The 25357-nt window shown below is 42.2% G+C and overlaps 1 protein-coding gene across 3 annotated transcripts in view; it reads left to right on the top strand.

The window, feature by feature from the left end:
- The window catches only part of Arhgap42 (Rho GTPase activating protein 42), a 224442-nt gene that overhangs the window by 143762 nt on the left and 55323 nt on the right, over nt 1-25357 (top strand). For 2 of the 3 annotated variants that reach the window (XM_035444353.1, XM_027415152.2), the window contains exon 5: nt 22951-23052. The exons of the other annotated variant lie outside the window; for it this stretch is intronic. In XM_035444353.1, the coding sequence (XP_035300244.1) occupies nt 22951-23052 (102 nt within the window). The remainder of the gene's footprint in view (nt 1-22950; nt 23053-25357) is intronic. 3 annotated transcript variants of the gene reach the window in all.

Genomic DNA, 25357 nt, shown 5'->3' with positions numbered 1-25357 from the left:
TGGAATGAATAAGCCCTTGGCCAGAGCTTTGTGTGTGTGTGTGTGTGTGTGTGTGTGTGTGTGTGTGTGTGTGTGCATGTTACATGTAAGTGAGTGTATGAGTGTGCAGGTGCAGGCAGAAGACCACTCAGGCTTGTTTCATGGCATGGTTGCCCTTGCACTATCACTGTCCAGCTTCCAGTGAATCCCAGACCTCTGGACTCCCCTGTCTTCCTTGCGGTTGACATTGGATCTCAGGTCTCCTTAGGTGTCACCTTTTCCCACCTCTGCACTGGCCATGCAGCCCTTGTCGTCACTGTATTGCTTTGTATGTCTGCATTGGTCTCTACAGTGCCATAGTTCCTGTTACTGTAACAAGTGCCTGAGCTCAGCCTTCCCCTTGTGATTTAGTTTTGCTTGTGTCTTCAGAGTTCAGTTTGTAATCAGCCACTTTGCTCCATTGCCTTTGGTCCTGCAACACACATAACAAATAAAGGGTGGGTAGCAGAGGAAGGTGCCCACTTTAACATGCCCAGGAAGATGAATTGGGGCAAGGTAGATAAAAAGAAAGGGGGAAGGGTCTGGAGTCCCCTTCAAGGACACACCTCCAGTGGCCAGTCCCTTAAGGCTCCCGTTTTTTCAGGAGTGTGGGACCAAATGTAGAGTGGGCCTTTGGGAGACATTCAGGATTGAATCTATAGCTGCCTTTTCAAAGATTGTATTGCACTATCTCCTACTCCTCGAATCCGTTCAGCAAATTCCCAAAGAGAGTATGACATATAGAGCAAACATCTGTGTCCTCTGGGGTATGGCTGTGCCTTTTCCTTCTCAGCCATAGCAAATATCTGTGTGATGGACCTGGATGGCTGCTCTCTCTTTTCCTCAGGACAGCTTTCCCCCATGTTTCCTGGGATGATTACAAATATGAATTTCATGTTTTAAGGAAAAGGTGGAACACTGTAGGCCAAACAAATTGCCTGTGTTTGTATGGTCTATGAGCTGTGAACAGTTAGTACATTTCTCAATTTTGTTATAATTTAAAGAATAGTGTTTTATATCACATGCAAATTACATGAAAGTTAGATTTACTATACATCAACAAAACCCTTGTGGAATCCACTATCATCCATTTGTTTAAGTTTTTTATACTTTTCCCATTCTATTAGCCAAGTTGCATAGCTGTATAAGACAGCATGTGGCCTACAAAGAATGAAATTCAGGAGAGGTACCTGCACCACACTTGATGAGCTATAACCACCAATGTGCAAAGTCCTGCTCTCCTAACAAAGCGAACAGACATCATTCCCTTTGCTTCCTGCCCCTTTCTGAGGCAGAGTCTTGTGTAACCCAGGCTGGCCTGAAACTCACTATGTAGCCAAGGATGACCTTGAACTTTTGATTGCTCTGTCTCTGTCTGGAGTGCTAATGTCTGCCACCATGCCAAGTTTATGCCTTTCTGGCTGAACCCAGACTGACATCATGACTGAACCCAGGATGTCATTGGTCAAGCACTCTGACCACTGAGCTACACTCTCAGCCCCATTAATTCCTTTGAAGACCTAAGCACCCCCCACCCTTTAAACGTTCTACCCTCTCTCAACTCCACCAGACTGGAACCAAGCTTCCCACACCAGTACCTTTGAGCAATATTCACTGTACTTGAGCCATGGCTGTTTAATCTTGGGAACCCCAGCATTGCTAGAAAGACTATCTTGGGTATGACCTTGCACACTGGTGGTTACAGCTCACATTTGTAACACAAACACCGAATTTCCTTCTTACTGTTTTATTTATTTTCATGAAACTCTTTCCTCTGAAACAAACTTCAGTTTGGTGTTTGTGGGTTCGGTCTGGTACAGACAGTTTATAAGAGAAAATGATGAAGAACAGTTTGTCTTGAAGCAGTCAAGTGAAAACCACTCGCTTTTGTAGATTCGTGTCTCAGATCTCAACCAGAATTGCCAAATATACTGGACAACTCTCTTCCCAGTACCATGAATTTTAGCTAAGAAAATGGTAGTTCTTGCCATAGATTTAATAGATACAGTGTGTTTTAAACAGTGTGCACCACTTTTCTATACAGAAACAGTTAAGATGGGAAAATGTTTCTTTGGAATGGAGGACATGAGTAGATTCATTTGTTAGTCAGAAAATTTGAAGTTTGTGGACATGTGTGCATAGACTCATTTGTGGAAAATGAGCAAAGTTTGCAGCTGGTAAATACAGCAAGAGACATCAGGTAAAGTTTGTCATTTGTACTCACAGGAGACAACAGCTCTCACCAATTTTGTTTAATTTAGCTCTTTACTGATGTGCAGTTGGAGTGTATTTTGCCTCTTATACTTCTATACATAGACAGGAGTGATCAGAAGAGAAACTGAGTGCTCTCCTGAGACATGCCTTCCACGTCTGCAAAGAACGTGCTGATTTACTGACTCTGTTGGAGCCATGAGTATGACCTCTGAGGACCGTAGAAACCTAGTGAGACACAGAGTGAGCTCACTGTAGAACGATTCCAGGCATTGAATAAACTTGCCTTATTTGGTAAATATGGCTAACTAGTTCCCCTGGTGATACTGGCAAGCTCACTGTGGAAAGACAATACGTTGGTCTTTAAGCCACTCCTTTGTACTTTTTTTAATCTTTTAAAAGTAGAATGTTAAGCAGTATTTGTTCAATTTTTGTTGGTATATGACAGATGAACTCAGAGAAAGATAAATAAAATGCAAATTCACTTACATTTTAACATTTCCCTTACTGTCTTTTTTGGTGTCTGAGGTCACCTGACTCTGGGAAGTTTGGGGTATAATTGATGTCTTTTAGAATAGGACTGGCTTGGGAAAGCAACTGCATGTGGCCCTCTGGGCCCTTGCTGTGTCTCTTAGCTTAGGTCTCTGTGTACTGCAAGTTTGGGAGGGAATCTGTTCAGTTTTTTTGACTTAGCAGAGAATGCCTTGAGTTCTATCTTCCCAGTAGCTACATGGCATCTGCCTGGTGGCTTCTCTCTATGTCCTCTCCTCAGAATTCTCCTCATCTAGTAGCCCTGCCTGTACTTCTTGCCTGGCTACTGGCTAATCAGTGTTTATCCATCAACCAATAAGAAAGACATTGTCACAAGCACTTACAACCCAGGAGGAATGATGACAGACTCAGCAAGTTGGTTTTGAGTATATATTTTACTTCACACTTATATCAGAGCAATGCACACAAGCAGAGGCAAAGTCCTAGGGGCCATAGCCACTAGCCTCACAACCAGGGTACCTGTTAGGCACAGGGCCATGGCTCGCTATGCCTCGAGATTCCTTTGGATTCAAGCTTTGAGTTCATTGAGGTCTCTGTTCTTTGATGTCTGGTACCGGATCAGGCAGTTCTCAGCTGAGTGGACTGGCTTCTCAGGCAGAGGAGAGTTCTAGGATGTGTCCTTCACACAGTTATGGTGGGCTCTGCTTCTCAGTCCTTAAATACCTTGCTTATCGAATTCCGCCACACAAGCACACTTTCATTCCTTGTCATCTGTAGTAGTCAGGCCTATGTTCCCTTCTCTAATCTCCTTCCAACCAGGCTTCTGCCTGTCTCTTTACATGCTCCTTACAAACATATATTCACAGCCTACAGGACATGCCCCATCAGACCAGTATTTCAAAGAAGAAAATGAACTCCAAATGGAGTGTCATTGGTGCCCACCATACTCTTGGGAATAGGTTGATACTGTCGGGAGCAATTGTGTCTCATGTCAGCAGAGTTCTAAATTATTAAAACATTTAAATGCCATATTCTGTAGGTCTTTGAAGTTTTTGAAAATCAAATATCTGTGTTGGGTACACACCTGAGCACATAGAGAACCTGACTAACATCATTAGGTATAAGAAGCATGATAACTATAATCTGTAATTCTCAGAAAACATACATTCACAGCATTCAGGACACCCCCACAAGCCTTCACCAGAACTTAGGGCACTCTAAGTTGATCCAAATGCGTGCTGGGGTCCCAGACCTGCTTTGTGTGGTATTCTCTGCTCTGGTGAGGTTCAAGGCCCTCCCTGCCTAAGGCTTCATCTCTAGATTTAGAAGCACCTGGACATCCAGAGAGATTACAGAACTGTTAAGAATGCCTTTCCGTGGTTCTGCTTAGCCACTTGTAGGTCCCGTGTACGTGAGAACTTCTGGTCTGTCCCACTCCTCTTGTCTGGTAAGATTTCCTAGGAGCTCAGATTTCCTAGGAGCTGTTCCTTCTTACTCTAGGTTATTTATTTACTCAACTAATTTTTGTCTCTGTTGGTTTGGTTGGTGCTCCTCCCTGTGACTATCTAACTAGTAGCCATGCCCATATCCATATCCTTGATTTAGTCTCCCAACCCTTACTGCCTGTGTTGACTTCATTCCAGTGAGTTAACCTCTGGCTTGTTCTCCCTCCTTCTGTACTCTGTACTTGTAAGGGGACTTTTCTTCTCTGCTGTGAGATCAGCCTTCCTTACCTGATTGTGATGTGGATGCTCACTCACACAGACAGACACATACACACAGAGACAAACTCACACAGACACAGATACACACACACACACACACACACACACACACACACACACAGAGAGAGAGAGAGAGAGAGAGAGAAGAGAGACAGAGAGAGAGAGAGACATGGGCACACCACATGGGCACACCGACACAGTCAGACACAGACAGACAGACAGACAGACAGACAGACAGACAGACACACACACACACACACACACACACACACACACACAGAGACAGAGAGAGAGAGAGACAGAGAGACAGAGAGAGAGAGAGACATGGGCACACCACATGGGCACACCGACACAGTCAGACACAGACAGACAGACAGACAGACAGACAGACAGACAGACACACACACACACACACACACACACACACACACACAGAGACACCGTTTGAGTTCCTCCATGTTGTGTTCCCCTGGGGTCTCATGTCTCTTTCTTTTATCATTTCTTCTGTGCTCTCACTATGGTTTTCAGCTGAGAAAGTCCTTAGGAAAGAGGAATAAAATCTAAAACAAAATTCAGATTCAAATAGCCAGCCTGTATTTTAGCTTGGGATCTGGGGGCTCTTTGTTGTGACTGCTAATTGTTTCTGTCCATACACTACCTCTAACCTAGGTCACAATTTGTCCTTTTATCTGTCCAACTTAGCTGCTCCACTAGACTTATTTATTCAACAATATCCAGTACTTGCCACAGAGCAGTATGGCGTACGTGTTGGTGTCTGTTTGCTCATTAATACTAAAATTCTGACAATCAATAGCCTTGGATGCTTAATTTGGGGGCTGCATTGATACTAAATATCTTTTTCTTTTTCTTTTTTTTTGTATAATGTTCGTGATTTGAAACAGGCCTTGAGCATGTCAGGCAAATATTCTACCACTTAGCTGTCTCCCCAGCTGGGAAGTAGAGAAGTAAATAAAGTTTAAAAAGTGACAGTTTTAGTATCTGGGTTACAGGAAGCAACAGTGTTCTTTGTGGCCCTTTGTGGGGGGCTTGAACAGCCACAGAGGTAGGTGTGGTTGTCAGAATTCGGTGTAATTTTAGAGGACAGTTTAGGGTGGTTTATTGTGTCTAGACCACACTGGACTATTTAATGCTTGTTATTTAACGATTTGTACCTGGAGTACATCCTTAAAATTCAATTTATAATTAGTACCTAAGGGAGGCATTATATTATTTTCTTTTCTTTTCACTTGAGAAGAAGCCACCTGAGGGAGAAAGGGTTTGCTTTGACTCATGGTTGAGGCACAGTCTGTAGCAGGGAAGGTTTGATGGTGGAGTAGCTGGTTGTTGGCTGTGACCATGGGACCCTGAGGCTGCTTGCCCACTTCTCTGGATGCAGGAAAACTTGATGCTCTGTTCACCTCCCTCTTTTCCTCTTTTCATTCATTCTGGGATACTAGTCCATGGGATGTTGCAACCCACCTTCAGGACAGGTCCCCCCTGCCTCAAACCCTTTGGGAGTGCCCTTTCAGACTCGTGAAAAAGAGATTTACAATTGCCCTTGGTTTTCTTAACCCAGTCAAGCTGTCAATCAAAACCAGTCATCACAGGCACAGTTAGAAGGGGATTTCAGAGAGTGTGCTGCTTGGAGCTGTCTCCCTGGTTTTCTCTGAGAAAGCAGTCTGGACTTGCTAGTTAGTTAGGCTGGCCTCAAAGCCCCAGGTATCCTCCTGTCTCTGCCACCTCAGCTCAAGGATCACATGCAGGAACCATCACTCCCGGCTTTTAATGTGGATCCGTATGCTTCAAAGGTAAGTATGTTGGTGATTGAATCATCTGACAAGCCTGGTCGTTTTTGCCTTTGTTTTACTCTAAGCCACATTGGCCCATTCACCTGAAATACCTCAAAACTGAATCCACCTTGCCTTATCCCCTTTGTCTTTTAATCTGTCACATTTATTTTCTGAGGGCCTGCCTTTAGTAGCTAGGGATTCATCTTCATAAACAAGCCTATAAAATGAATAAATTCAAAAGATGTTGAAAAGATCCATTTAATGTTTGCTAGCAAGTTGGTACAAAAGTGTTTGGCGAGAGCCAGAGGGAAATCTCTTGATGATGAAGTCACAAAATGAAGATGTCACTGGTGAGGAGGAGCAGTGCTCTAGCACTTTGCTCAGAGTTTATTTCAGGTCACCTCCATCCACACACTTCCCTATCAATTTGTACATTCCAGTGTGACTTTTCCATAGTGAAATTTATGGCTTCTATTTCAAAATATTTCCAAATTCTCTGTGGGCACTCTCCCCCAGAAAATGAAGAATGAATGACTCAGAGAAAATTTTGGATCCAGGAGAAATGTGGAATATTTTTTTTTTGCTTGTTTGATTTTGGGGGGTGGGAACTTCCAAAAGTCTGAATTCTGACTCATTCCCCATGGTAGACAGAATACAAAAAGCAATGAGTAATTAAAATACTGAGAGAGACTGGATATGGTGACAGAAGCCTGCACTCTCAGAATTTGAGAGAACCAAAGGCTTTGGTGATAGCCTGGCTGTAAATCAAGTTCCTATCTGAGACTAACAAGTGAAAATTGTGCAGAGGAGAGAGGGCCTGGACAGTCTTATAACACTGAAAAAAGAGGGTTTTTGTTATATAATATTTTATTAAGTTTTTCAGAATTTCATGCATGCTTATGACGTGTTTTGATCACATTCATCTTGTCCCTCTAACTCCTCATAGAACCACCTCTCACTCCTTATCCCTCCCAACTTTGTATTTGCTTTTTAAAGAAAGCTAGTTGATTATTTTTCTAATTCAATAAGCTCAGTTAGTACCCATGTATTCCTGGGTGTAAGATCTACTATAGCTTGACATCCAGAAGCCACACCCTTAAAGAAAATGACTTTCCCCCAGAGGCTGTCACATGTCAGTAGCTTCTCAACTAGCTGTGGGCTTTTGAGCCTCTCACCCCCTGGGAAGCTGATTGGCTTGACTTTGTGCAGGTCTTGTGCAGGCTACCACAGTTGTTATGGTCCTGTTGAGTCCAGAGGATACTGTTCTGCTCCTGTCCTTCCTGACTTCTGGCTCTTCCATATCCTCTTCTGAGATGATCCATGAATCTTGGGGGACAGGGGAGTAATATAGAGGACCCATTTGTGTCTTAGGACTCCATAGACAGATACTCTCCATACTTTAGGCAATTGGAAAATGCTTTTGTAATATGGGTTAATGGCTTCGCCACTTCAAAGCCAACCCGTTTTCTCTGCTTGCTGAAACATGAGTGGCTTTACCTAGTACTTGAGGAAGTTCACTGATAGCCGACACATTTTCACCTGGCCTAAGGCTGCTTTGGCAGCATCCAAAGATGGCCTAGTTTGGTCACAGGTAGCTGAGACAGTGCTTATTAAATTCTTGGATTGGCTATCAGATTTCCGTAGACTCCATAGCTTCTGTGACTTTATTTCTTCCCATGGCACAAGCTTGAGGGAAGGACAGCTGAGCACCACTCTCCCTTGCCATTTGAGAACACAGCAAAGGAAGTCCAGCACTGACTCCTTAGGTGGATGTTATAAAGTAGTTCAAATATGTAGGGAGCAAAGTGTGTTAGCTAGGGCTTCATTTTCTGTGGAATCCCATGGAATTTTTCCTGTCACCCATTTTCTTAGGCTATTTATAAGGATTCATCACACTGCTTTTAAAAATGTGCAGGGACAAGCAGGCAAGATAAGGCAAGATGGGCTGGCAAGATGGCTTGGTGGTGAAGTCACTTGCCATCACTAAAAACATGAATTCAATGCCTTGGACCCACCATTTCCTGAAAATTGTGGTACATTCCAATTCCAGTTATCATAAAGTCAGTTTAAGTCAATCTTGTTGTGTGGGCTAGGATATATGAGGCTGTTTTCTTTTCCTTTATTTTAGAAAGACTTTCATTTAGTTTTCCTCAAGTTCATGCATTTGTTTGCAACTATATAAATTTGTACATTTTAAGTTATTATTTTTTCGATGTTTGTGTCTTTCAAAGGAAGCATTTGTTAGATTTGTTTCAATCAAAAAAGAAAAAAACAGACATCATATAAGGAAGAGATTTCCTTGAAAATCTGTGAGAAAAAAGCCATTCCTGAGGAGGCTGATTATTGTGTGGGAAATCTGGAGTAATGCCTTTCTTCACAGGGCTGGTCTAGGCAGCTTCCTCACAGCTGCCTCATACTGTGAGCTTCTGTGCTTGCTTAATTTTGTAAATGTTTAGTTATTGTGAAATCTTCTCTTTTTGTTATCCCATGGTTTGGAAATTACTATTTTCATGTTCACATCTATATTATTTCCCTCAAGACAAGAAAGCCCATTGTGTTTTGGGGACTGCCGGTGTGTTCTTGTGTTCCAAGGACTGCCTATTATTGTATATGAAAGATAATATCTAATGAAAGCAGGGTTTACCAGTGCACTTGTTACTAGTTTGCCTCCTTGAGGATGAGTTAGCAAGACTACACATATTTGTAAGAAGGCATTAATCAGTTCGTTGGACGAAGTCCAACATAGACTCATGCTGAGTTAGGTTTAGATTTGCTTAGTGGCCTTGATTTAAAAGTCTGTGCTTTGTGGATCACTTAAAAGAAAAATATTAGCTGTAAATTACAAAATCCAAATGGGAGCATCATCATTAGCAAACAGCCCTCAGTCTGATCAATATCCAAAGCCATTCCAACCTTCTTTACTGAATTACCTGTCTGTTTCTAGCTGCTAATAGCAAACACATCTTTTCTGGATATTTGTCTCATCTGTTGGCAGCTTTATAGAAAGCTCTTGTTTTTTTTTTTTTTTTTTTTTTTTTTTTGTATGTGTGTTTAGTTGCTTTTGAGAAGGTCTGTAGCCCATGCTGACCTCTAACTTCCTATATAGCCAGGGATGATCTTGAACTTCCCATCTTCCTGCTTCCACCTTCTGGGTGGGACTTAACAGATGTGAGCCACCATGCCTAGTTGTGGTGTTAAAGAGATGGAACCCAAGGCTCCATTCGTGTCCACTTTCTTTGCCTGGATTGCATCAGCCTCACTATAAAGCAACATTGCTGAGCACTGGAGGTACTTATATTCGCTTTGGGTTCCTGTGGCTTCCTTTGTTCATGGCACTCTTCCCATGACATCTGCATAGGTATTTATACATCTTTCTTACAACTTCATGTAAAATTAATTGACTGTTTTTAATCTTCAGTTTCTGTTTGTTTGTTTTTTTTTTTTTTCAAAAAGAGAGGTTTAGATTTTTTCTCTGGGTCTTTTTAGCTCGAAGTCCCCTGAAGTATTTAAGTGATAGTCTTAATTTTACCACTTGACCCACTCACCTTGTGAGCTTGCCTGTGACTCTATGAAGTGTGGAGACAGAGATGTGCACAGAACACTGCTTAGGAAGAATGGTATAGAGGACTGCAAAGGAAGGAGGCTGTGGAGAGAGACGTCCATCTGTTTATGTACACATAGAATCTCTCTTTCCTTTCAGCTCTAAAATTCTTCAGTTCGTCGCTCATAGTTTAAATACATACATAAAAAAGTAAATTACTGTTTGTTTTATGACACTTAAAATGGCGTTGTTTTTCAAAAGAAGCCAATTTCTCATATTGATCACAAAATGTCTTAAAAGACTTATTCCAGATAACTTAGTTTTTAGACTCATAAAAGCAAGTGATTCTAATCTTCTTCCTGGAAGATAATATTCTTTATAGAAGAAGACAGATTTGATATGGTTCTTACAGAATTAATTTTACCTCTGATGAAAGGGTGCCTTCTACCTGGTGGGTGGAGAGTGCTAGTACACTTACTTAGGTGGGTCTTGGGGCTAGAAAGATGACTTATCAATTAAGAGTGCACACACTGCTCTTGTGTAGGATCCAAGCTCGATTCCCAGTACTAACTTTGGGTTGCTCCATGTGTAGAGGATCTGATGTCCTCTTCTGGCCTCCACAGGTACTGAAATCATGTGCTTGTACTCCCACCCCCAACAATGCATAATTAAAGGCAATAAAAATAAATATTGAACAAGTTTATGGAGGAAGTGGTGTGGGTTCCCCATTGCCTATAGGAGCATAGTTGAGTCAGCTAGTGCTTTGATGTGTTTTCTCATTTGTTCCCTGTAAGACTGCAGCATCCTCACTGCAGAAGCTGCTTGCCCTGTGAAAGCTTTTTGATGTTTGTAGCATCTGCTTGGCATCTGATCTTTATGCACTATTTTCTCTACTTCAAGATCTTTTAGACAAGATCTTTATCTTCTGCGAGCATGTGTTCCGCAAATTCTTAATGAGCCACTGAAGTGACTTCTCGTGTTGAACAAGACAGTTGTACTGTTTTGCTATTACAAATGAGGACAATGAAGTTGGTGGACACATTTCTCATCTTGGGCCACGTGGTAATTCTACCATTATGTGTAATGGTCAACACTCCTGGTTTTCTGAGTAGTGTGTTTTGTTTTCTCTTGTTTGCTTCTTTGTCTTTCTGCACTGGAGATTAATCACATGCTGAGCACATGTTCTAACACTGGACTCATTCCCAGCTCCAGTCTCTTCCTGTCAAAGTACAGGTGTTGAGATATAGTACAGAATCCTCTGTGGGAAGGGAATACAGAGTAGTCCTAAGGGGCAGTGGTTTCCTTGTTCTTGTGGTACCCTGTAATCATCCAGGGACTCAGGTGATTTTCAGTGACCTGATTCTTAATTCCTTTTCTCCATCTTTCCAAGCCCTAACTATTCTTTAAGGTCAGAAACCACAGTCTCACACAGGATAGTTCACAGCTGTAACTCAGTACAGGGCACATAGCGTCACCTCCACACAAAGCCTACAAATGCCACCCCCCTTTTTTTCTAACTGGAAACCTTCACCATCTTCTTACCCTGGATGCGAACATCACCAATTTGAAGATTTCCTGAATTGGTCCCTTCATTCTGACTTTATTGCTGTAACCCTTGCTACACCTCTTTTCTCCAATCATTTTTTCATCTTACTGCCAGAGGAATCACACATTAAATAGATATGGTCTAAGCATTCTTTAACCCTAGCCCCTCCCAGTAAAAGTTTCTGGTGTAAACATGATGTATGGGGTATAGGATATAAGAAATTTCGGGGATGCATAGGAAGGTCATCATCTGCTTAGCCAGCTATCTTCAGTGTTGGTCATTTTCAATGACCCTGATTTCCAGCTAGCCAGTACTGCCTGGATGATGTCTTTCATATGTTTGTATGCTGAGTGTTATACTGTGGTTCATCTCCTCCTCCTCCACTAGGTAATGAGAGCTTCACTACAGGGAGTGTGTCTTGTCCTTGCTGGTATCCTCAGGGTTCTTAGTTCTCATATTTAAGGAAGAAGTAAATCAATTCTTTGCTTTTGTCTTGCTTCTGGGGTGGTAGCCCCTTTTATGTAATTTCTTGAGAAGACCCACAAATCGCAATCATCTGTCTATCTGAAAGACAAGCCTTGTATTTCACGCACTCTATACTCCATTCTGTATCATCATCAAGGAATGGGCGGTGCGTCTAAAGAGGGGTCAGTCACCCTGAAAACCAATGCTCTTTGGTGACTCTTGTTGTAAATGGCCTTTGTGAAATTCTGTGTCCTGATCAACCAATTGTGTCGTACTGACCCATTCTTCGGAGGATCATTGCACTCTCATCTACAAGGCACCCCCTAAAATTTGGTGTTTCAGGCTTTTGTTTACAGAGTACTATCAAAAAGAAGCCATCCTTGCAAACACAACTGGAACTGATCATGCACAATGTCTGCTTAGAATTAAATGAAAAAGAATGTAGCTGTCATGATGGAAATCCCATGGATGGTTCTAGACAAGCCTTAAAGGAAAATATTAGATCTCTCATCAGCAACAGTGGTTCCTACATGGGTTGGCTGGTGAATGCTCTTTGCTCTTTAAAATAAACTGGGCCTCCATGGACAGCATGGCTAACAGTTCCCAGGACGAGGATCCATGTTCCTGTTGATTAGCTCCTGGCGGGCTGTGTAATCTGGTATGCTAAAGTACTTCAACAACCCTTCCTGATGTCTAGCAGAAATGCCTTTGGTCATTTCCCTTCTGCTTTCCTCTGTGGGGATGGAGAACATGTGGCTACCATGTGACACTTCAGTTTTGTGTGCAGCTAAACAAATTTGTAAGTTGTTTCCTCTACCCTGGTTTTTGCTGGCGGGGCCATAATATGTTCTTCAGAAAGCCAGGTGTATGTGCGTAATAAGATTTGCATCAGGAGCTGAAGCAGCAGTGCGTGTGGACTGGGAGTCCCTAACTAGGGCTACATTTTAGAGATGTACTTAGCAGTATGTGCCTGTGTGTGTGACTATGTGACTCAGAGCACATGCTCATGCGTGTGGTGTGTATGCCCTTGTATGTGTCTTGGGGGATGAATTAGGACCTTTGAGTTTTAGTGTTTTAAATTTCAACCCCCCCATTTTATGGAAATGGATTTCATCTGGGTATTCCTAGTCTGGGGATGAAGTTGGACTTCATGATACAGAGAGAAAATTCAGAACAGATTGATAGGCAAAGCCTGTTTTTATCCTTTACCTTAAAATGGATTTTAGGTATGTGATATTTTTATTAGTGAGCTAACTAGAATAAAGTGATTTTACTAGAAAATAAAGTGAATTTTCTAATTATCAAGCATCGCTAATATTCAGAATGGATTAAATCAGGTGAAAATTCCCGTTTAAGAAGTGTTGCTGTTTTAATTTTGGGGGGCGGTGTGATGCAGCATGTGGAGGCCAGACAACCTGGGAGGGATTTCTCTTTCTATCATGTGGGTGTTGGGATCAAACTCAGCTCATTAAATTTAGCTGCCAGCATCTTTACCCATATTGCAAGACAGTTTTTATGTAGTCACAGTAGATGACCAAATGGCTCTCAGAAAGAATTAAGGTGAGGATAAAAACCCTAAAAATGGTAAGAAGTTGACAAAAGCAACAAGTTGTCATCATATCCAATGTGATGAACTGAAGGAGATGTTTCATTGCCATTTTAACATAAAATTGTATTTCCCTTAATGAGGTTCATTTCTATGGAAATGAAAATCCTCTGACAATTAATTAAATCTGTGAAAACTGTCAAACTTAACGGTTGATTTCTATTGATTTGTGTGTGGACAGTTGAAATAAAAGAATAATACAGCTAATAATTAATTTTAATTTTTTGTCCATAAAATTAAGCTTTTCAGAGTTATGTCTGCTAATTATAATTGCTAAACTTCCAGCTCAACAGTCTCCCTGTTATTGAAGTCAGGTAGCATGCACAATTGAAGGAAATGTGTATTTTTGCCTCCCTTCTTTGTTGTTTATTTTTACCACTTAGTTGTTTGAAGTCCCAAACCTGATCAGAGATGGCCATTCAAATGACTTGCTAAAGATTTCATGAGAAACAATCAACTTCTTGGTGCCTGTCTGTGCACGGAGGCACATTTCACAAACCAGCAGATACTTTCTATTTCTTTGGTAGTTTTTGCAAATACATGAAAGGAGTGAATATTCTTTGTGAGTGTTGTTTTATTTTATAGCTTATTTTTGGAGAGTGAGGGCTCTGCTCGGTAGTGTTGCTTTTACGTGGGCAGCCACAGTGCCTCCTCTCCTGCTTTGTGTTGCCTTGTGTTGTGCTCATCAGCCGTGTGAAATTTCAGGAATGAGCCTTCCTCCTTGGAGTCTGTTACTGGGAAGGAAGACAAGAAAGAGAACAGTTAAGATATCCAGCCCTGGGGTGCAGGAGCAAGTAATTCTCACAACTCACACTTCCCTTTTAGCAACTTCAGGAGGGTGGGATGTTGAGGGAAGCCTGCAGACAAGGAAGGGGAAGGCAGGTGGAGACTGCTGGTTTGAGACAGGTCTCATGTAGCCTAGGCTGGCCTTGACGTCATTGTACAGCTGAGGATGAGCTCCACATTCTGATCCTCCAGCCTGCAGCTCTGGAGTGCTTGGATTACAGACTTGACCACCACACCTGGCTTGTGTTGTGTTAGGACTTCATTCATGCTAGGCAAGTGCTCTACCAACTGAGCCACACCAACTCTGCATCAGGGATTGTTCTCCAGCTCACAAGTCTCAGCCGTTACAAACTTCTAAAGGGTTTCCCATGTTTTCTTTTTAAAAGATTCTTAACATTTTCGTCTTTCATCTTTTTATCCATCCTTTTATCAAAAGTCGATGGAGAGATCTGGAGAGATGGCTGGCAATTAAGGATGTTACAGCTTTATCAGAATGTGGGAATTTGGAACCCACCACATAATACATCCATCAAGTTATCAATGCCTGTAACTCCAGCCACAAGGGACTGACACCCTCATCTGACCTCTGTGACCACCTGTGCATGTGCGTGCACACAAATTTGAAAAATTAAGTCAATAAAAGAACGTCAAAGCTGGGCAAGGTCATTTTACAGTCCAAGTTGAGACCATGTCCTCTTCCTGTGGCACTCAAGGTGGAAGGAGATAAAGCCTTCTAGGAAGTTTCTAGGAGTTGCTTCCAGTTTTGTTCTCACAGTTACCAGTTAGGTGAACACATCTTCTAAGGGGTGGGAACTGTGGTCTGCATTTTTGGTACCTTTTTATCCCACTACAATTCAAAGGTTCTGGTAGTGTGAAAAGGAGGCTCATCAAAAGGGGGGCGTTGATTATATGAGCCGGTACTGAAGGGTGGACAGTGCCCAGAAGTTCATTGCCCCCTTTCCTTTAAATATTGAAACTAAGCAGCTCCATTACTCTTGTTAGTGTTGTGCTTTAGTGGAGACTGCACCACTCTGCTGAACACAGGAGTTCATTTCCAGGGACCTCTAGGTCCCACTTTTTAGAGTGGGAATCCTGACGATACTGTTTTGTATCTATAAATGTTTTCAGATGGCCTGTGATAAGAAAGTCTACAGACTGACTCAGGAGAAGGTTGTAAATATGCTTTCAGGTCACTTGAAGGGCATCCTTCAAATTATCATGAAGCCATAAAGATCATATCCAGCAAAGACCTCATGCATTTTGGTGTGGAGCCCAGTCCATCCCTTAGGTCTGCCTCCCTGAGGAGCCCTGGTTCTGGAACTCTCCACACATCCCATCCACATGTCCCTTTTCTGAACCACAGCTTTTGAGTGAGAGACCTAACTTTCACTGGCCCCTCTTGTCCTCTAGACTGCTGATGGGATCCCACACTGTTGCTCTGGGTTCTCTATAGCTGCAGGAGGGGCGTTGTGACCATTTGAACTGCAGTAGACTTGTGACACTCAAGACAAAATTTGATTAATGAGAAGAAACTAGATGCTTGAGTTCCCTCCCTTGCTGCTCACCAAGGTGTGAATGAAGATGTGTCATGTTGTCTGAGCTCCTGCCGACTTTCTCCTACTGCAGCAGCTGCTTCCTGCTACTGCAGTACCTTGGGCATGAGATTTTGTGTTGGCTCTCCTTTCTGCTTTTACATCCATTTCCCTTCAATTTTGCTACATCACCTCTGCATGCCCCCACACACATATGCCACACGCACACATTCACACACATACACACATGAACATATACACACACAAATTTCAGCAGGCAGTTTCCCCCAAGCACTGTTTCTAGGAGATTGTTTTTTAATCTAAAATAGCATTAAAAGTAATACAATATAAAAATTTAACTTCTACCTGCTATTGCTGGTCCTTGGAGACTAAAGAAGAATACCCCCTGTGTTCCAGCCACACACATTTCCTGTCCCAAGCATTCTATTTAACTTCTGTCAGATTATTTTATTGCTCCAGGTTTATCCATTTCAGCGGTTTGCAAACCTAAGGGAAATTTTAATGCTTAGTGTGGAAAAAATTCTGGGTGACTTTAATTAGGACATCGCAGAACTCAGCCGCCCAGAGTTATTTTCCAAATATCCTGTCTGGAATGCAGAGTTACACAACTGTACTTTTATTCATAACATTGTGTCAGAGCCCATTCCCATTGCCCTGACTCCAGGTCCACATAGACCAAGTGCAGGGGGGAGACGGACACTCCTACCCGCTCTGCAGCGCTCTGTGCCTGAAGCTACAGCAGCTCCTGGCCCCATGGCCATCCATGCCACTTACAACCTTTCTTCCCTCCCTCTCCTTTTGTCCCCCCTGCCCCTTGTGCCCCCTCTCATTCTTCTTCTGCCCTTCCATCAGCCCACATTCCAGAGGAAAGAGAAACTTCCATGGTTTATTTGCTGCATTTCTCTGTGCAAGCAGCCTGGGCTTTGGAACCACACGGCTCGATGTTGATTACCCACAATGCTCCTGGTGACACCTGGTCTCCTTCCGATGATTCTCTGACAATATCTGCTCACATAATGTGAATTAGGTGTGCTTAACTTGTAGGTTAGGCAGATTGTTCTTTACCTACTCTAAGGAAAATTTGTTCCTTAGCTCTTCTTGTCTTGGTCACCTCAGAGTATAGGTACCAGATGTAATGACATAGTAAAGGAGCCAGGATGAAGTGTGGCGATAGTGAACTCCAGTGCTTGCCATGTAAGGGTGAGTACTGGAGCTCAGATCCACAAAAACCATGCAAATGGCAGACCACAGTAATTTCGGCGCTGGAACTGCTGAGTGGGGATCCTCAGAGCAAGCTCACTAGCCAGATGACATGTTGATGAGGTCTGGGCTGAAGTGAGAGACCCTCCTTCAATGAATAAGACAGAGAGCAGTCAAGGTAGACACTCAAAGTTGGCCTCTGGCCTCCATGCACACTCCCAGCTGTGTATGCACATATGCATAAATAGGTTTACATGTAGATGCATACCACACAAACATAAACGTGAGTTATAAAAGCCATACTCTTGAGCAAGATAGGACAACCTTTTCCTCTAAATCAGTTGTGCCTATAAGGTCCCAGAAGAAAACCAGAGCCCTGCATCTCCATGTGCACTTCCTCTATGTTAGCATTCCCATTTCCTATCATTTATGTATTCATTTCTTTTCCTTTGTGTATGTGTGGGATGCATGCATACATCAGCGTGTGTAGGTTGTCAGAGAAGAAGTGGTGAGAATCAGATCTTCCTTTCTGCCATGAGAGTCCCAGGGATCAAACCTGGGTCACGAAGGATTGACACCAGAGTCCCAGGGATCAAACCTGGGTCACGAAGGATTGACACCAAGCCCCTTTACCCTCTCATTCAATTCTGTAATGTTTGGCAAGTATCTAATTGTTCTAATATGAGCAGTTCATGGATTCGTTTGTTTTTCTTTCCTAACATTTCTTCACATCGTTATTACACTTGAATTTTTGTTCTGTGTGTCAAGATTTCACTCATATCTGTACTATCTACGTCTATTTGCTTACTCTTCTGTCCCATATGTAAGACACTCTCATATGTCCAAATATGAGACTGTTTTGTTCTTATGAATGGCATTTACTCATCCTGATGAAATTGGGAAAGGGGCTGTATGTGGAGTGAGGATGGTACAACTACTCCGGAAGAAGCCTTTTAGGAATGTCTGTCTGTTGGGAAACTGGGCTGAGGGAGTTGGTGAGTAATAGATTGATGAGACTGGGAATCACTGAGACATCACCCACTGGAAAGATATTATTGTGCACGGTATCTATTGGCTCTCAATCAATAGGGCTTCTGCATGGGAAGGTGCTTTGGGCCCAGGAACCTTGTAAACTATATGTTAGGAAGAAGCAGCTCTCTGTCCTCATAAGCAGGAGGCAGGTCCCACCATCAAGAGAAACAGGAGAGAGGACACAGACCTGCAATCCCAGCACTCCAGAGGCTGAAGCAGGAGGATGAGTCATTCAGGTCCATTCTCAATAGCAAAGCAAGGTCAACGTCAACCACAACAAAAGTTGAGAGAGAAGTCAGCTGAAGGTGGTTGTGGTACAGTCTTAATCACACCTGTGTACCAATGCCTACCACGCTGATTGCTTAAACCTAGGGGTTGGAGAGAGGGCTCAGTAGTTAAAAGTATCTCTTGCTCTTGCAGAGGACCTGGGTTCAGTTCCTAGCACCCACATGGCAGCTTATAACCTTCTGTAACTCCAATTTCAAGGGATCTGGCTCCTCTTTTGGTCTCCATGGACACCAGGCATGCATGTGATATGCAGACATACATGCAAACAAGATACCCACACACATAAAATGAAACTAAATAAAAAGTAAATAAAAACCAATAAAATACAACAAGACCCCATATTTTGAAGTAGAAATTTTCCTGTTGCTATTCTTCAATCAACATCCTCAGGGCTAAGTTGAAGTCTCAAAGCTCCTGCATACTAGACAATGGCTACACTAAAGTGGTGAAAAATTAGCTGCAGGGAAATCTTATGGTGGTCTGAGTGGCAATTATAACACTGAAGAAATCTTAAGAATTAATCCTAAATTTGTAAAAGAAATTTAAAAATGTTTATTCACTTCCTTGATTTTTGAACTATGATTTAAAGGTTGCCAGTACTCCTATTTATATAGGTTTTTATAGTAGTCTTCTATAGAAAATATTATAATCGGGTACAATGGTTAATTCTGGAGGCTGAGGCAGGACTATTGTTACCTAGGATATGAAGTGAGTTCTGGGCTAGCCTGGGATACAGTATGAAATGTTGTCTCAAAGTGTCTCCTTACCTAACTCTCTACAAAATGAGAAAATATGATTAGGTATCACTTTAAAAATTTGTATTTGAATTATCTAGATGTAGTAGGTTTTGTTTGTCCTAGTTACTTATGAATTGCTGTGTTAAGACACCATGACCAAGGCAACTTATAGAAGAAAGAGTTTATTTGGGGCTTAGAGTTTCAGGCAGTGAATCCATGGCCATCATGGCAGAACTCATGGCACAGATATGATCTCCCATCTTGATCTATAAGTCAGAGGGAGAGGGAGGGAGAATAGGAGAGAGAGAGAGAGAGAGAGAGAGAGAGAGAGAGAGAGAGAGAGAGAGAGAGAGAGAGAGAGAGAGAGAGAGAGAGAGGAGAGAGAGGGGAGAGAGAGGAGAGAGAGACTAGGAGCTTGGACTCTGTGACATACCTTCTTCAACCGAACACACCTCCTAGTCCTTCTCAAACAGTTGCCACAACTGGGGAGCATATGAGCCTGTGAGGTCCATTTTCATTCAAACTGTCACATTGTTTCTCAAAGTATCCTCTTGTAGCCTGAAGAAGGGCTTTGAGTTAGCCTTATTTTAACACCAATGTGCTTTAACCTTTTCTAATGTACATGGTATTCCTAAAATTTTGTAACTATTTGATTTTTTGTAATAAATATTCTGATAGTGAATTTGGCACTTGGAGTTTGAATTGTGCTGACTCCCCCAGCACCCTCTTCACTATGTCAAATGAAAGTGTGGTCCAGCCACAGTGACCCCGGGATCACAGATCTCTGCAAAGTCCATACTCCATGATTTGAGAATGCAGCAGATAGCCAGCTGTGCTAATGGCCACCATTCTCAGCTGTTGTGGGGTCTCAGGCCTGGATTGACAATTTGGACTATTTTATATAGAATTTATGTCCCTGATCTCTGTGTCTGCCTCAACCAGGATGCTAAACACAATCCAACTCTCTATGGTACTCCATATATGTCCTTAGTGTTCTAATAAGCCCTTCCCCACTCTTTCTCTGTCCATCAAGCTGTCATTCTCACTGGCTTCTTTTAAATGGCGACCTAATATAAAGTGGCTTTTAGGAAAGTGTCATGTTAATAGATGAAATAGTTTTTGTTTGTTTGTTTTTTTTAATCTTGTAATAACACTAAGAAGATTGTGATCATGTGATTATGAACATGTAAAGATTCATGGATCAATTTTCCCTCCACCTGCAGCCCTGGTTTCAGAGAAAATTCTTCATTTAAGTTCATCACAACTAGTCACACAAGACATAAGTAGTTGTTTCTGGGTTCATGCTATTAAGTCTTCATGGAAGACCTGGAGTACCTGAGTAGGGAATCATAGCTTGTAGGAGGATGTGGATTGCAAGAAGGCCTGCTATGTTTTGTTTTCTAGAACTCACTTCCTACGTTATAGCCTCCTTTATATGGTCCAGTCTTTCATCTCAGCTCTTGGGTCAGAGTTTGAATAAGAATCCAAGAAGTGGTTCTAAGATTGATCTTTGTGTTGCCAAATATGCTGATGTAATGGCATCAAATTAACATTTCCAAAAATGTCACCAATCACTAAATGAAAACAAAGATTCAAGTGTCCTCCCAGCAGCTGAGCTCTTTTCCTGAACCCATTTCCTTCCCCATTAGTGCCCAGTGAGACTGTGAGCCCCTTTGTCCAACCGAAGGAGTGCAGCTGCTCACACACAGATGTTAGGCATCTTTGTGGCTGAGTTAAACAGTTACAGATCATTTCCAGAATGTCCTCCTGGGTCTTGTGTAACAGTTGATTGAACAGTTGGAAGATCTATGTCCAACTGTGGTGCCCACCAGTACAAAAAAATAATAATGCTATTTTCTCATCAAATATCTACTGTTCCCTCATGCCTGTGTGAAAACAGAACTCTCCTTGATAGGAGATAGGAAAAGAGTTTATTCTGGAACCAGATATGAGTGACCATGACTAAGGAACACTGATTGAGGTGACTCCAAATTTCATTTTTCAACATATTAATACTCTAATGAAGTTTTTTTTTAGTAACAAAACAAAGAAAGCCATAAATTAAGCACCTTTAATGGTGGAAACACCAAGTAAGTGGGCTAAGTTAAAGTGAGGAAATCTTCCTTATGGCCTAAGATGCCATCTGATGGGATTCTAGCCATTTGTTTGAGTCTCTGTGTGTCTGCTCATACATGCCAAATATCTAATGCTCACAAAGGTATTAGTTCACAGGCAGGAATGTGATAAATGCCTGTTGTGTGTACCGTGTTTCTTATGGTAACACTGTAAGTTCTCCTGAGGTATACTTATAGCTTTAGATATATCTTTAGAGATGATATGGATTGTTTTATTTTTGGAGATAGGTTCTTGCCTTATGGCTCAGGCTGGTCTAGGCCTCTGGCTCTCAAGTGCTGGCACTACAGGCCTGTGCCACTATCCCTGGCTAGTCTTGACCTTTTCCTCCCACCTTCACAGATGTAATATTTCACTGTACAGATATTTAGTGTGGATCTCAGTCAGTACTTCAAAGTGATCTAAAGCTCAGCTGGGCTGGCCAAGAAGAACTGTACTCAATGCTCCCAGTCAACTCAGTTACCTGCTCATTTGTAAATTCTGTTCTTGGGGTGGGGGTAGGTCCAGAGGCACCCCCCACTCCAGCCCCATCAACAACACCTCACTTCCCCTGTGACTTTATGCATGTGCTGAAGCAAGGCTTTCTGCACACTCACCACAGAACTTCAGTTTGAAAGTGTTTAGACTCCCCAGAGAGAGGCATTCAAACAAACTGTGAGACACATTGAGATGGCCAAGGCAGATAGATATGCAAGGTGCGGCTGCATACACAGTGTCTGGTTATGAGGAACCCAGATAAGCCCGCACCTGTCAGTGTTTCCCTACATTTACGCTTCCTACTTCCAGAGGAGCAAAGATTCGCTGCTTTCTTCAGGAAAGGTCAGCCTGCTTACAGGTTCCACCACCACCAAGAAAAAAGGAAAAGAACAGGAAATATTTTAGGAAAAAGAAAATGTCAGCTATCAGAGTTATATCCAGGGAATATGATATAGATATTATTAATCTTTTATTTGTTTGACTTCACATTTTAATTATTTGAAGCTGCCAACATCTAAACATCTTCTGTAAAAATAAGTCTTTGAAATCTCTGGACTTGGCTGCACGTGGCACCCTTGTTATTGTCCAGAAGCCCCTGTACTGCACTGGGTGAGTTCTTCTTTCTAGTCTGGTCTGAAGGTGACTTCATTCACTGACCACTGAGCTCCTCCTTGCTCAGTGGCGGCCAGTCAGCTGCACTGTGGGCAGTGATAGGGTTGCTGCAAAGTGTTCCAGGCCAGACTGGTCTTCACAGCAGTTCCAGTCTGAAATACAATTGAGGGTGAATTGATGTGTGGAAAGAAAGGGGGAAGAAAAGGCAGAGAAAGAGAGGAAAGGCAAAGGAAGGGGAAATGAGATGGGGAAAGGATAAGTAAAGGAGAAGTGGAGAGTCAGATGTCTTTTCCTGGCTGGGAAATGAAATAATTTTTTTGAAGAATTATATGGACAATTTTCTGAATTGGTTATGTGTTAACCAATCTAAATTACCAAAACCATATTTAAAATAAATTAAACATCTTTATCTTGGTCACATTGCAGGCGTGCTAGATGACAGCTTCTTCCTGAGGTTGATTATAGACTTCTGTGACTTTTATCCCGTGGCCTAGCTTTGTCTCTCCATGAACAGTTCCTGACATCCAAAGAGCATGGCCTAAGGATACTCCTCTTCCCAAGAGATGGGAAGCCTCTTTGAGAGCGGAATGAAGACTTAATGGTGTTTTTGCATCCTTCTTCCTCATCTGTTACCTTAAGGTTTTGACCTCACTGGATTGGACTTTTGGTGAGGATGAAGACGATGAAACCCTTAGTGCTCTGATCTAAATCTTTTTGTGTTTGAATTGCTATTCCCTAGGATGGAAAAAAGAAGTTTGACAAGGAGAGTGAAAAATACTATTCTATTCTGGACAAGCATTTGAACTTGTCGGCAAAGAAAAAGGAGTCTCACTTGCAAGAGGTAAGCAATGCCCAGCATGGACGCATCCCAAACACCTGTTACTTCTTCTTAAATGATGATAACAATGGATAACATAGTCGGGAGACTTTCCACCGTGTGGCAGTTAGTACTGATGACTCTATGTCTGAGATAAGTGTTTTCTTCAACTACGAAAACTTGAAACAAGATTTTCTATCTTTTTCTTCTTGGACATAATTTAAAGAGACAGGGTCAATCTAGTTCATACCACAGTCTTTAAATTAAAGTTGAAATGTTGGTGACATGGCTTTTTAAGGCTTTGCTCCAACAAAGGGAAGGACAGAGACAGACAACTGCATATTCTGAAATCTTGATGACTGTACATCAATTTTTTTCAGAGTTGTTTACTGCTGTATGCCTGCTAGCAATCTCCGTCTTTCTTTGTTCTGAAATATGCTAGATTCTGTTCTTGCATTTGGGAATGACTGTAGGTAGCACAGTCAAAGGCAGCCCTGAAGGGCTGGATCTGTGCAGTACCAGTTTCCTTGAGAAACATTTTGGGGAAAAAAAGAAAAAAAAATCCCAATTCCGCTGCCATTGGCATCTAATGCCATAAAGACTTGACACCCCTGCTATAAATTTAGAATTGTATGTATATTCCAAATATTTTAACCCCCTTATTTCTCCTTGTCCATTGCACTAGAATAAACTTTGGAGAGAAATGTTTGTAGGATGAACATAAATGTAGTCATATGATGGTAGCCTTTCATGATTGTCAACAGAGAGCCATAACAAATGCCTGCCATGGCAGGAACATGGCCTGAAAGTTTAGGATCCTCACATGTAAGGACTGTGCTCAGTGTGATGGTACCTACATCCTCTCCAAGAAGCAGTAACTGTTCCTTGATCTCACACTGTCCTCACTAGTTCCCCTATGTGCTTTAGGCTTGAGAGTAGCAGGGTATTTGTTGGGCGTCTGTATCCAACTGAAGATTGGAAGATATCACAATGTTGGCAGTGTCATCCTGTATCCCTCTCCAACAGGTACACACACTGCCCCAGCCCAACACCACTCAAGTTGTGTTGAAGCTCTTCCTTAGAGAGCGTGGTCAGAGGAGGCAGGGTGTGGCTTGAAGTCTGTCCCACTGCTCCTCCAGGAATCAGATCTGTTGTAGAGAGGAGTCACTACCCCATGTTTAGTTCTGTGGCATGACAAAGTCACCCCTGTCTTTCTGGGGCATTCTCCAGCTTACTAGCTCTCAAAGCACCCTCCTATGCCTTCTCCCCTGCACAGCTGCCTCCTCGTTCATTTTTTTCCTCAGAAAATTAGAGGCTGGCACTGCATGAAAAGGCCAGTTTGTGTTGACAGAGTTCCAAAGTCACCAATTAAAAAGGCCATTGGAGTAAATACTGAGAAAAATTAGAGCCAAACCCCATCAAGACCACAGGCTTAACTTTGGCTGGAAAAAAAAAAAAACATTTGAAATGTGAATGAGTAATTCCTTCTCAAGATGAAACAAAAGGAAGATATCATGAAGAAAAGGCAGAAGAGCAGGAGTGCATAAAAATATTTGATTTCGAAACATTAAACATATTAAATGGCAAAGTAGCAGGGAGTTTATACAGCACAACACAGGGGATTCTAACTCTCATATATAAGAAGCATTTGCAAATCAATGAAAAATCAGCTAAGGATACAAGAGGGAAGTGACCAAAGAAGACATGTAAACTACAATATTGTTTTCATGTCCCATGTGCTAAATAATGCAAACTAATATTTTCAGTGTAAGAAAAATCTGTTGTTAGCAAAAACATAAGAATTTTTTCTTCCTTGCCTCCCTCCCTCTCTCCCTCCCTCTCTCCCTCCCTCCTTCCCACCCTTCCTCCCTCCCTCCCTCCCTCTCTCCCTCCCTTCCTTCCTTCCTTTCTCTTTTTTCTTTCAATGGGATCTCACTAAGTAGCCCTGATTATCCTAAAACTCACAAAAAATCCACCTTCCACCACCTCCCAAATGTTAAGCTTGAAGACTCATGCCACCATGTCCATACACCCAGCCTCTGGTCATGTTTCTGTTTTCCTTATAAAACATAAAAATGTTGAATATTCTTGATAATGTAACTTCATTATTGTTTCAAATATTTCAAGTGTACCAGTTAACTGACATAATTTTTTGTTTTGTTTTGTTTTTCAAGACAGGGTTTCTCTGTGTAGCTTTGGAGCCTATCCTGGCACTCACTCTGGAGACCAGGCTGGCCTCGAACTCACAGAGATCCACCTGCCTCTGCCTCCCGAGTGCTGGGATTAAAGGCGTGGGCCACCAACGCCTGGCTGTAACTGACTAATTTTA

This window comes from Cricetulus griseus, chromosome 4 (genome assembly GCF_003668045.3).
Source record: "Cricetulus griseus strain 17A/GY chromosome 4, alternate assembly CriGri-PICRH-1.0, whole genome shotgun sequence".
Taxonomy (NCBI): Eukaryota; Metazoa; Chordata; class Mammalia; order Rodentia; family Cricetidae; genus Cricetulus; species Cricetulus griseus.
This window is presented reverse-complemented; position numbering and strand designations above follow the sequence as displayed.